This window comes from Salmo trutta, chromosome 1 (assembly GCF_901001165.1).
Source record: "Salmo trutta chromosome 1, fSalTru1.1, whole genome shotgun sequence".
Classification (NCBI taxonomy): domain Eukaryota; kingdom Metazoa; phylum Chordata; class Actinopteri; order Salmoniformes; family Salmonidae; genus Salmo; species Salmo trutta.
In genome coordinates, this window is record NC_042957.1 from 2,978,690 (window position 1) to 2,991,135 (window position 12,446).

General features: G+C 44.9%; 1 protein-coding gene across 1 annotated transcript in view; it reads left to right on the plus strand.

Annotated features, from left to right (window-relative positions):
• The window catches only part of eya4 (EYA transcriptional coactivator and phosphatase 4), a gene marked incomplete in the record, with an annotated part of 133,956 nt that extends 121,964 nt beyond the window's left edge, over positions 1-11,992 (plus strand). The window contains 7 exon segments of the mRNA XM_029691285.1: positions 4,764-4,853; positions 5,675-5,733; positions 7,346-7,506; positions 7,837-7,951; positions 8,297-8,418; positions 9,136-9,236; positions 11,392-11,992. Coding sequence (XP_029547145.1) covers positions 4,764-4,853; positions 5,675-5,733; positions 7,346-7,506; positions 7,837-7,951; positions 8,297-8,418; positions 9,136-9,236; positions 11,392-11,472 — 729 coding nt within the window.
• Positions 11,993-12,446: the final 454 nt, after the last annotated feature.

The following is a 12,446-nucleotide window of genomic DNA, read 5'->3' on the forward strand; positions in this document are numbered from 1 at the left end:
CAACATGGGACCAGCATCCCTGTGGAAACGCTTTCGAACACCTTGTAGAGTCCATGACCCCGACGAATTGAGGCAGTTCTGAGGGCAAAAGGGGGCTGCAACTCAATATTAGGAAGGTGTTCTTAATGTTTTGTACACTCAATCCCATTTTGTATTTGTGAAAAAGTAGATGAATTCATGAGGTGGAAAGAACCGATATCGCCAGACAACCCTGTTTGTAATTACCCACCTTACCTCCAGCGTGTTTAACATTTACATTTTAGTCATTTAGCAGACGCTCTTATCCAGAGCGACTTACAGTAGTGAATGCATACATTTCATACAATTTCATACATTTTTTTTTTCTCCTGTGCTGGCCCCCCTGTGGGAATCGAACCCACAACCCTGGCGTTGTGAACACCACGCTCTACCAACTGAGCTACAGGGAAGGCATATAATAACAACACCATTAAAGTCCTTGTTCCAAAGTGGCATCATGAATTTTAATCGCGTGTACTATAATGAATCTCTACTGTCATTCAATCGATTGCGAGAAATATTTGGATTATCCCAAGACCGAATTCTTACAACTCAGAAATCTTTAATAAATCACTTCAACGGAATGTGGATAAACCTAAGGCATCTATCATAGAAAAACATACTTAAAGAATTATGCTCCGTGAAATAAGTTGATTTGCCAAGTTATATGAAAAGGTTGATTTAAAACTCTTATCTGATGGTTCAGAACCTAGGAAGAGGGGAGAAATTTTTTGGGGGGAAACCGATCTAAACTAAGAAATTGAGGAGAACCATTGATCACAGATACGTGCAAATACTCATAACTACCCCCCTTTACAACCTCTTTAACCTCTTTAAGACATAAACTACTGCAATTTAACAGAACTCATATGACTTAGTACATTCCTGACAGATAATTCATATCTCTGTGGGAGATAAACCCTGTCCCGTAATGCTGTGGTCCTCTGGCAAACTGACACCATGTTGGGATACTGTCTGTCCATTTCACTGTGTCTAGGAATTTATATCCATCCATCTCCATGGTTATGTCTGTTGGAAAATGGAAATATTACTGATTAATATCAGAGAAAATTTTAATTGCTGCAAAATATATATATATTTTTTAAGAGCCATCATTTGTAAACGCTTAATACCCACCCTCAGTCCAGTCCTTCAGTTTGTTATTATCTAGCTACATTCCTTTACATTTGGTATATTATAAAGTTAAAACAACAACAAAAAAATACAGATATTTCACAGCATTTGGAGGACATATGTTGATCGCCTTGGAGAACGTTTGTTTAGTGGGTGTTTTTGTGTTTTTGTGACGTAGAAAAAAATACAATCGATAAGAAAATGATAAAAGAAAAAGGTCAGAGTTCAGTGGCTATCAGCTCTATTCCTATCTAGTGTCCCAAATGGCACCCTATTCCCTATGTAGTGCACTACTTTAGACCAAGGCTCTATGGCACCCTATTCCCTATGTAGTGCACTACTTTAGACCAAGGCTCTATGGCACCCTATTTCTTATGTAGTGCACTACTTTAGACCTGGGCTCTATGGCACCCTATTCCCTATGTAGTGCACTACTTTGGACATAAGGAGTGCATTACATAGTTAATGGGGGGCCATTTCAGACACATCTACTGTATACCTCTCTATACCTCACCTACTGTATACCTCTCCTACTGTATACCTCTCTATACCTCACCTACTGTATACCTCTCCTACTGTATACCTCTCTATACCTCACCTACTGTATACCTCTCCTACTGTATACCTCTCTATACCTCACCTACTGTATACCTCTCCTACTGTATACCTCTCTATACCTCACCTACTGTATACCTCTCCTACTGTATACCTCTCTATACCTCACCTACTGTATACCTCACCTACTGTATACCTCACCTACTGTATACCTCACCTACTGTATACCTCTCTATACCTCACCTACTGTATACCTCACCTACTGTATACCTCACCTACTGTATACCTCTCTATACCTCACCTACTGTATACCTCACCTACTGTATACCTCACCTACTGTATACCTCTCCTACTGTATATCTCTCCTACTGTATACCTCTCCTACTGTATACCTCTCCATACCTCACCTACTGTATACCTCACCTACTGTATACCTCTCCTACTGTATATCTCTCCTACTGTATACCTCTCCTACTGTATACCTCACCTACTGTATACCTCTCTATACCTCTCCTACTGTATACCTCTCTATACCTCTCCTACTGTATACCTCTCTATACCTCTCTTACTGTATACCTCTCCTACTGTATACCTCACCTACTGTATACCTCTCCATACCTCTCCTACTGTATACCTCTCCTACTGTATACCTCACCTACTGTATACCTCTCCATACCTCTCCTACTGTATACCTCACCTACTGTATACCTCACCTACTGTATACCTCTCCTACTGTATATCTCTCCTACTGTATACCTCTCCTACTGTATACCTCACCTACTGTATATCTCTCCTACTGTATACCTCTCCTACTGTATACCTCACCTACTGTATACCTCTCTATACCTCTCCTACTGTATACCTCTCTATACCTCTCCTACTGTATACCTCTCTATACCTCTCTTACTGTATACCTCTCTATACCTCTCCTACTGTATACCTCTCCATACCTCTCCTACTGTATACCTCACCTACTGTATACCTCTCCATACCTCTCCTACTGTATACCTCTCCATACCTCTCCTACTGTATACCTCTCCTACTGAATACCTCTCCTACTGTATACCTCTCTTGGCTGTGGCACCCTTCTCTCTCTCTCTCTCTCTCTCTGTCTCTCTCTGTCTCTCTCTCTGTCTCTCTCTCTTTCTGCTTCCCTGTATCTCTCTCTCTCTCTCTTTCTGCTTCCCTGTATCTCTCTCTCTCTCTCTCTCTCTCTCTCTCTCTCTCTCTGCTTCCCTGTATCTAGCTATCTCTCTCTCTCTCTTTCTGCTCCCCTGTATGTATCTCTCTCTCTCTCTCGCTCTCTCTCTCTCTCTCTCTCTTTCTCTCTCTCTCTGTCTCTCTCTTTTTGCTCCCCTGTATCTCTTTCTCTCTCTCTCTCTCTCTCTGTCTCTCTCTCTCTGCTCCCCTGTATCTCTCTCTCTGACTCTCTCTCTCTATCTCTCTCTCTCTATCTCTCTCTCTCTCTCTTTCTGCTCCCCTGTATCTCTCTCTCTCTCTCTCTCTCTCTTTCTCTCTGCCCCCCGTTTCTCTCTCTCTCTCTCTCTCTCTCTCTTTCTCTCTGCTCCCCTGTTTCTCTCTCTCTATTCTTCACCTTTATTTCTCTCTCCCTTTATCCAACTTTCCTTCTTTTCACCCCCTCTTTCCCATGCCATCTCTATCGCTCCCTCTCTCTCCATTTCTCTCTCTCTCCATTTCTCTCTCTCTCTCTTTCTCCCTCCCTACCTCCCTCCCTCTCCATTTATCTCTCTCTGTGCTCGGTATGTGTCTATTCTGGGAGTCTCACGGTGTCAGCGAATCGCCTATCTATCGCAGATGATGGTTTTTGCAGCTGAGCTGCGGGTTGGCAGGGCTGCCCCCCAAACCTCTCTCACACCCACCCAGTCCCCCAAGGGTTTTAAAGAGTGACATAATGTTGATGGGACAGAACAAGTGTGACATGTCTCTCTCTCTCTCTCTCTCTCTCTCTCTCTCTCTCTCTCTCTCTCTCTCTCTCTCTCTCTCTCTCTCTCTCTCTCTCTCTGAGATTATTTGAGCATACCAGGCAGAGGGGGGAGGAGATGATGGTGGTGATGAAGGCTCCTCCTTTGTCACAGTCGGTAGAGGACTGGTCACCCCTCAGAGCCTGGTTCCTCTGGTCTACCCAGTACAGCCAGTAGAGGACTGGCCACCCCTCAGAGCCTGGTTCCTCTCTACCCAGTACAGCCAGTAGAGGACTGGTCACCTCTCAGAGCCTGGTTCCTCTGGTCTACCTAGTACAGCCAGTAGAGGACTGGTCACCCCTCAGAGCCTGGTTCCTCTGGTCTACCCATGTACAGTCAGTAGAGGACTGGTCACCCCTCAGAGCCTGGTTCCTCTGGTCTACCCAGTACAGCCAGTAGAGGACTGGTCACCCCTCAGAGCCTGGTTCCTCTCTACCCAGTACAGCCAGTAGAGGACTGGTCACCCCTCAGAGCCTGGTTCCTCTGGTCTACCCAGTACAGCCAGTAGAGGACTGGTCACCCCTCAGAGCCTGGCTGTGCCGGGTGGAGATTATAAGAGTACATGGCCATTAAGGCCAGATTGTTCTTCAAGATGTTCAAACGTTCATAGATTACCAGCAGGGTCAAATAATAACCACAGTAGTTGTCGAGGGTGCAACAGGTCAGCACCTCAGGAGTAAATGTCAGTTGGCTTTTCATAGACGATCATTCAGAGGTCGAGACAGCAGGTGCGGTAGAGAGTCGAAAACAGCAGGTCTGGGACAGGTAGAACGTCCGGTGAACAGGTCAGGGTTCCATAGCTGCAGGCAGAACAGTTGAAACTGGAGCAGCAGCACAACCAGGTGGACTGGGGACAGCAAGGAGACATCAGGCCAGGTAGTCCTGAGACATGGTCCTAGGGCTCAGGTCCTCCGGGAAGGGAGGGAGAGGGAGAGAGAGAGAATTAGAGGGAGCATACTTAAACTCACACAGGACACCAGATAAGACAGTAGAATTACACCAGATATAACAGACTGACCCTAGCCCCCCCAGCACATAAATACTGTATTGACGGATGTATTGATTGATTGACAGGACCCTCCCATGGCGGTGACGCTGGGACTGAGGATGGAAGAGATGATCTTTAACCTGGCAGACACACACCTGTTCTTCAACGATTTAGAGGTAGGTACACACACCTGTTCTTCAATGATTTAGAGGTAGGTACACACACCTGTTCTTCAATGATTTAGAGGTAGGTACACACACCTGTTCTTCAATGATTTAGAGGTAGGTACACACACCTGTTCTTCAATGATTTAGAGGTAGGTGAGCTCAGGAACACGTACACACGCACACTCTATATAGATACAGATGCTAATCTAATTCAGATCCCCACTGTCAGTGTAATCTAATTCAGATCCACACTGTCAGTGTAATCTAATTCAGATCCACACTGTCAGTGTAATCTAATTCACATCCCCACTGTCAGTGTAATCTAATTCAGATCCCCACTGTCAGTGTAATCTAATTCAGATCCCCACTGTCAGTGTAATCTAATTCAGATCCACACTGTCAGTGTAATCTAATTCAGATCCACACTGTCAGTGTAATCTAATTCACATCCCCACTGTCAGTGTAATCTAATTCAGATCCACACTGTCAGTGTAATCTAATTCAGATCCACACTGTCAGTGTAATCTAATTCAGATCCACACTGTCAGTGTAATCTAATTCACATCCCCACTGTCAGTGTAATCTAATTCAGATCCACACTGTCCGTGTGCAGCTCAACACTGCCCCCTAGTGACACAAACTTAAGACTTAAACTTGTCTGTCTGTCTGTCTGTCTGTCTGTCTGTCTGCGTGTGTGTGTGTGTGTTTCTGTGTGTGTGTGTTTCTCTCTGTGTGTGTGTGTGTGTGTGTGTGTGTTTCTGTCTGTGTGTGTGTGTGTTTCTGTCTGTATGTGTGTGTGTTTCTGTCTGTGTGTGTGGGTGGGTGTTCAGGAGTGCGATCAGGTCCATATTGATGACGTGTCGTCTGATGACAACGGACAGGACCTGAGGTGAGCGTTCAACATCCAGACTTTTTCCTTCATCACAGTTAAATGAGGAGTTCAGGATGACTTGACATTAGGCGGGTCCTCGCCCTGAGGAATAGTCTGTGGGTCAGGAGAAACTGGGATCCATGGGATTGTTGTCTTCAAACAGACAGACTTCACCCAAACTTCAAGTTCTACTATTCATTTAAGCCTACATCGTACCAGAGGAGGCTGGTGAGGGGAGGACGGCTCGTAACAATGACCTCGAACGGAACAAATGGAATGGCATTCTAGTAATTCCCGAGCTCCCGAGTGGCGTAGCTGTCTAAGGCACTGCAAGAGGCGTCACTACAGTCCCTGGTTCGATTCCAGGTTGTATCAAATCTGGCCCGTGATTGGCCCAGCGTTGTCCGGGTTTGGCCGTCATTGTAAATAAGAATTTGTTCTTAAATGACTTGCCTAGTTAAATTAAAATGTAATTCAATTCCGCTCCAGCCATTACCACGAGCCCGTCCTCCCAAATGAAGGTGCCACCAACCACCTGTAGTACAAGTACTACTACCTATGCAAATTATCCATCCTGTGTAGTTGTGTAGCACAAAACTGCTGCTGTTTGCAGCCCCGCAATTCTAAACTCAACAACAAGCACGCAGGATCGACAGCAAAATTAGGCTTAAATCATTTGAGTTAACCACTTACATCTAGACGTACCCCTCCATAATACCATAATAAATCATTTGAGTTAACCACTTACATCTAGACGTACCCCTCCATAATACCATAATAAATCATTTGAGTTAACCACTTACATCTAGACGTACCCCTCCATAATACCATAATAAATCATTTGAGTTAACCACTTACATCTAGACGTACCCCTCCATAATACCATAATAAATCATTTGAGTTAACCACTTACATCTAGACGTACCCCTCCATAATACCATAATAAATCATTTGAGTTAACCACTTACATCTAGACGTACCCCTCCATAATACCATAATAAATCATTTGAGTTAACCACTTACATCTAGACGTACCCCTCCATAATACCATAATAAATCATTTGAGTTAACCACTTACATCTAGACGTACCCCTCCATAATACCATAATAAATCATTTGAGTTAACCACTTACATCTAGACGTACCCCTCCATAATACCATAATAAATCATTTGAGTTAACCACTTACATCTAGACGTACCCCTCCATAATACCACAATAAATCATTTGAGTTAACCACTTACATCTAGACGTACCCCTCCATAATACCATAATAAATCATTTGAGTTAACCACTTACATCTAGACGTTACTTAGTTCTGTAGACGTTCTAACAGGTTAACCATTTAGCAATGTTCTGTGGCATATTGTTCTGTTGAGAGGAGAATTCAAATCAAATATATTATCATTATTATAGACAGTAAATATAGTTTTTATAATAAAACATATAATTATTATTATTATTATTGACAGTACTTACAGTTTTTATAATAAAACATATAATTATTATTATTATTATTATTGACAGTACTTACAGTTTTTATAATAAAACATATAATTATTATTATTATTATTATTGACAGTACTTACAGTTTTTATAATAAAACATATTATTATTATTATTATTGACAGTACTTACAGTTTTGCAACTGATGGCTTCCATGCAGCGGCGACCAGCGCGAGTCTATGCCTGGCGACGGGTGTCCGCGGAGGGGTGGACTGGATGAGGAAACTAGCCTTCCGCTACAGAAGAGTCAAAGAGATGTATAGCACATACAAAAACAATGTGGGGGGTAAGCCAATCGGAGAAGAGTTTACTGGAGAGGAGCCAATCAGAGAGCTCTTTTTAGGCAGGGGGGAAAGAAATATATATATTTTTAGTAACTGTCAACAGATATGTATATTGTGTACATTTTAATCCACTAAGAAACATTTAGTATTGTCCTGTACTTTAGTAAAAAGGCAATGTTCCTGTGTTCATGAAGACAGCATTCACTGTAAAAAAAATTAAATCAATTGGAAAACTTTGAAATGGCGCACAAAGTGTGATCAGAGTAAATCCTGCCCCCTGTCGTTTATTGTTGTTAATTGTAGTTTATATTGTTGTTGTTAATTGTTGACAGGCCTGTTGGGCCCTGCTAAGAGGGATGCGTGGTTACAGCTAAGAGCTGAAGTAGAGGCTTTAACAGACTCCTGGCTCACCAACGCACTCAAGTCCCTGTCCATCATCAGCTCCAGGTGCCCCCCCCCCACACACACACACAAAATGGATGCCGACAAAACTGAGTCGGTCTCTGACACAAACATGACAAATAAAACAGAGATCAGAGCTATTTTAATGTAATGGAACAGTTGATACTGATACTAGTTACCTGTCTGTCTCTCTTCTCCTCTCTCTCTCTCTCTCTCTGCCTCTCTCTCTGCCTCTCTCCACTTGTCTTTTCTCCCCCTCTCCCTTTCTCTCTGTTTCTCTCCCCCTCCCTCCCTCTCCCTCTCCCTTTCTCTCTGTTTCTCTCTCTCTCTCCCACTCCATCTCTTCCTCATTCCCTCTCTTTCTCTCTCCCTCCCTCTCTCTGTCTCCAGGAGTAACTGTGTGAATGTGTTGGTAACAACAACCCAGCTGATACCAGCAGTGGCTAAAGTTCTGTTGTATAGTTTAGGATCTGCCTTCCCTATTGAGAACATATACAGTGCAACCAAAATAGGTAAGAACCACACACACACACACACACACACACACACACACACACACACACACACACACACACACACACACACACACACACACACACAATTGGAATTTAAGTTTACTTCCTGAACGGGAAATGGAATTAACCCCAAGCGGAACTCCACCCAAATTGACCAGGGATCTGACCTCTGTATGAAGCTATATGGAACCCTATGAGCGCTGGTCTAAAGTAGTGCACTGCATAGGGAATAGGGTGCCATTTGGGAGACAATCATGGGCCTGGGAGGGGAGGGTTGTTATGATGACAGTGTTGATGTTTCTGTGTTTATCTGAAGCATCTCCGTGGCGACCAGGTGTGTGTCAGGAACTATCAAGGACAATCCATTTCTTTCTCTTGTGTTTTTTTTTTTAATGGAAAATACGACAACCAAGGAATGTGTGTTTACAGATGGCTACATCAGTGTGTGTGTGTGTGTTTGTTCTCTCTCCCCGTCTCCTCTCATTTCACTCCTTCATCGTTGATCTACAGAAATGTCTCATCCTCTCTCTTTGTTAGAAAAACATCTGTGTTTAAGCTTTCCCAAGTCCCAAGTGGCACCCTATTCCCTTCATAGTGCACTACTGTTGACCAGAGGGCCCCGTAAAGCACACCCTTAGTGCTCTGATCAAAAGCTAGTGCACTATAAAGGAAACAGGATGCCACTAGGTACACATCCTTTGTTGTTGTCTCCAGGCAAAGAGAGCTGTTTTGAGAGAATAGTCTCCCGCTTCGGCACTAACATTACCTATGTTGTGGTTGGCGACGGGCGGGACGAGGAGCATGCGGCCAGCCAGGTAACCTCACCCTGACCCCCTTCTCTCTCTCTCTCCTGACCTCTAACCCTTGACCTTCCCTCCCCCCCTTTGTTTATGTTGCAGGAAAAGAGGGTTGCTTTGAGCGCATAATGCAGAGGTATGGCAGGAAGGTAGTGTATGTTGTAGTAGGAGATGGTGTGGAGGAGGAGCAGGCAGCCATAAAGGTAAACATGCGGAGGTGATCTTTTGAAAAAAGAACACGCCGTGATCTCGTAGTGACCCTGTAGAGTGTGTTGTGGTGTGAGGGATTCGGAGTGGTGGACAAGCCTGCTTTTTCTGCAGTAGTGGGGGTTTTTTGTTGTAACTTTAGGGGTTTTTTTTGGTTTGGGGTTTTGGTGAGCTCTGGGGTGAAGTTTCCTCTAGATACAGATCTAAAATAAGCTTCCCCTTTCAACCAATTCTAACCTTACCTATTAGTGGGGGAAATTCAAAACTTGACCAAAGATCAGGGTCAAGGGGCAACTTCCCCTACTCCTTTGGTGTTTGTGTGAGCTCTGAGTGGTGGTTTTGGTTTGGGCTTTTTCCTCTCCTTGCTTTGTGTTCTATTTGGGTTTGTTTCTTTGTTATTTCCATGAAAAAAAAGTAGACTCTGGTTCTTGAGACCATACCTAAACCAGGCAAGCTCCATCGTGCGCAAATTGATTTTGTCCCCCCCCCCCCCCCCCCCCCCACACACCTAACGCGATCACGACACACAGGTTAAAATATCAAAGCAAACTCTGAACCAATTACATTAATTTGGGGACAAGTCGCAAAGCATTAAACATTTATGGAAATGTAGCTAGCTAGCTAGCTTGCTGTTGTTAACTAATTTGTCCTGGGATATAAACATTGGGTTGTTATTTTATCTGAAATGCACAAGGTCCTCTACTCCGACAATTAATCCACAAAACGGTCAACCAAATCGTTTCTAGTCATCTCTCCTCCTTCCAGGCTTTTTCATCTTTGAACTTATATGGTGATTGGCTACTAACTTTCATAGTTACCACGACGACCGACCGAACTCAGTTCATCTTTCAATCACCCACGTTGGTATAACCAATGAGGAGATGGCACGTGGGTATCTGCTTCTATAAACCAATGAGGAGATGGGAGAGGCAGGACTTGCACCGTGTTCAGCATCATAAATAGAACTGACTTCTATTTTAGCGCTTGGCAACGCAGACGCTCGTTGGCCAGCGCGAGCAGTGTGGGTGCGAATAACGTGTATGTTTACATTTATTTAGCATCTTAGACCGATTGATGAAAAGAGACTGTTTCCTTAGACCAAATGATTGGTTCTACAGGCCAGTGGTTCTATAGGTCAGTGGTTCTGTAGGTCAGTGGTTCTGTAGGTCAGTGGTTCTGTAGGTCAGTGGTTCTATAGGTCAGTGGTTCTACAGGTCAGCGGTTCTACAGGTCAGCGGTTCTATAGGGCAGTGGTTCTACAGGTCAGTGGTTCTACAGGTCAGTGGTTCTGTAGGTCAGTGGTTCTACAGGTCAGTGGTTCTACAGGTCAGCGGTTCTGTAGGTCAGCGGTTCTACAGGTCCGCGGTTCTACAGGCCAGTGGTTCTACAGGTCAGTGGTTCTGTAGGTCAGTGGTTCTACAGGGCAGCGGTTCTGTAGGTCAGCGGTTCTACAGGTCAGTGGTTCTACAGGTCAGTGGTTCTACAGGTCAGTGGTTCTATAGGCCAGCGGTTCTACAGGCCAGTGGTTCTACAGGTCAGCGGTTCTACAGGTCAGCGGTTCTATAGGCCAGTGGTTCTGTAGGTCAGTGGTTCTACGGGTCAGTGGTTCTACGGGTCAGTGGTTCTACAGGTCAGTGGTTCTACAGGTCAGCGGTTCTACGGGTCAGTGGTTCTACGGGTCAGTGGTTCTACGGGTCAGCGGTTCTATAAGGGATGCTGCATGCGTTTTAACTGCAGTGCTTTGGCAAACCCATATAGGGATATGTAGGCTAGCGTACCGCAGCTTGCATGACGACTTGGGGTTGCGTGTGTTGTGCTGGTGGTGTGTTGGCCCCTCCACAGGTATCTAATCAATGTGTTTGTCTCTCTCTCTCTCTCCCTCTATCCCTCTCTCCCTCCCTCTCTCTCTCTCTCTCCCTCCCTCCCTCCCTCCCTCCCTCCCTCCCTCCCTCCCTCCCTCCTGCAGCACAACATGCCATTCTGGAGGATATCCAGTCACTCTGACCTGCTGGCGTTACACCAAGCACTGGAGTTCGAGTACCTGTAACTGTTACCGTAGCAACAGACCGTTACTGTAACTGTTACCATAGTAACGGACTGTTACTGTAACCGTTATCGTAGCAACAGACTATTACTGCAACTGTTACTAGAGCGCGGACTGTTACTGTAACTGTTACCGAAGCAACAGACTGTTACTGTAACTGTTACTATAGCAACAGACTGTAATTGTAGCAACGGACTGTTTCTGTAACTGTTCTGTAACTATAGCAACAGACGGAACACACCAGTACTACTACTACCACCACCTGTAATGGTTACCATGGCGATGGCGACGGCGACGGGAGACTAACCGTAGTGCCCTCTCCCCGGGCCTTCTTGTTTTTGTATATCTATTTAAGAAAACAACCACAGTACACTGCAACTTTTTTGTTTTGTCTTCATTTCTTTGTGTCTTTAAAAAAAAAAAACATCTGGATTTGAGTACTCTAAACTTTCTTAAGACAACTAGGACTGAGAGAGGAGAGGAAGAGGGAAGAGGAAGAGGGAGAGGAGAGGAGAGGAGAGGAGAGGAGAGGGAGAGGGAGAGGAGAGGAGAGGAGAGGAGAGGAGAGGAGAGGAGAGGAAGAGGAAGAGGGAGAGGAGAGGAGAGGAGAGGAGAGGAGAGGAGAGGAGAGGAGAGGAAGAGGAAGAGGAGGGGAGGGGAGGGGGAGAGGGAGAGGGAGGGGAGAGGAGAGGAGAGGAGAGGAGAGGAGAGGAGAGGAGAGGAGAGGAGACGGGAGCACAGGACCTGACCTGGAACACTTATCACTCCTGCTGGACGAGCCCCAACCCATGAAATAACATCCAAGACTGCATCCCAAGTGGCACCCTATTCCCTATGTAGTGCACTACTGTTGACCAGGGCCCATGGGGTACCCGTTAGGGTTTTAGTCAACAGTAGTACACTAATGCTTCAGCTGTAACCTGCTATCTACAGATCTGCACTCTCAATATGAAAATGCTCTAGTCTGTCTGAACCGC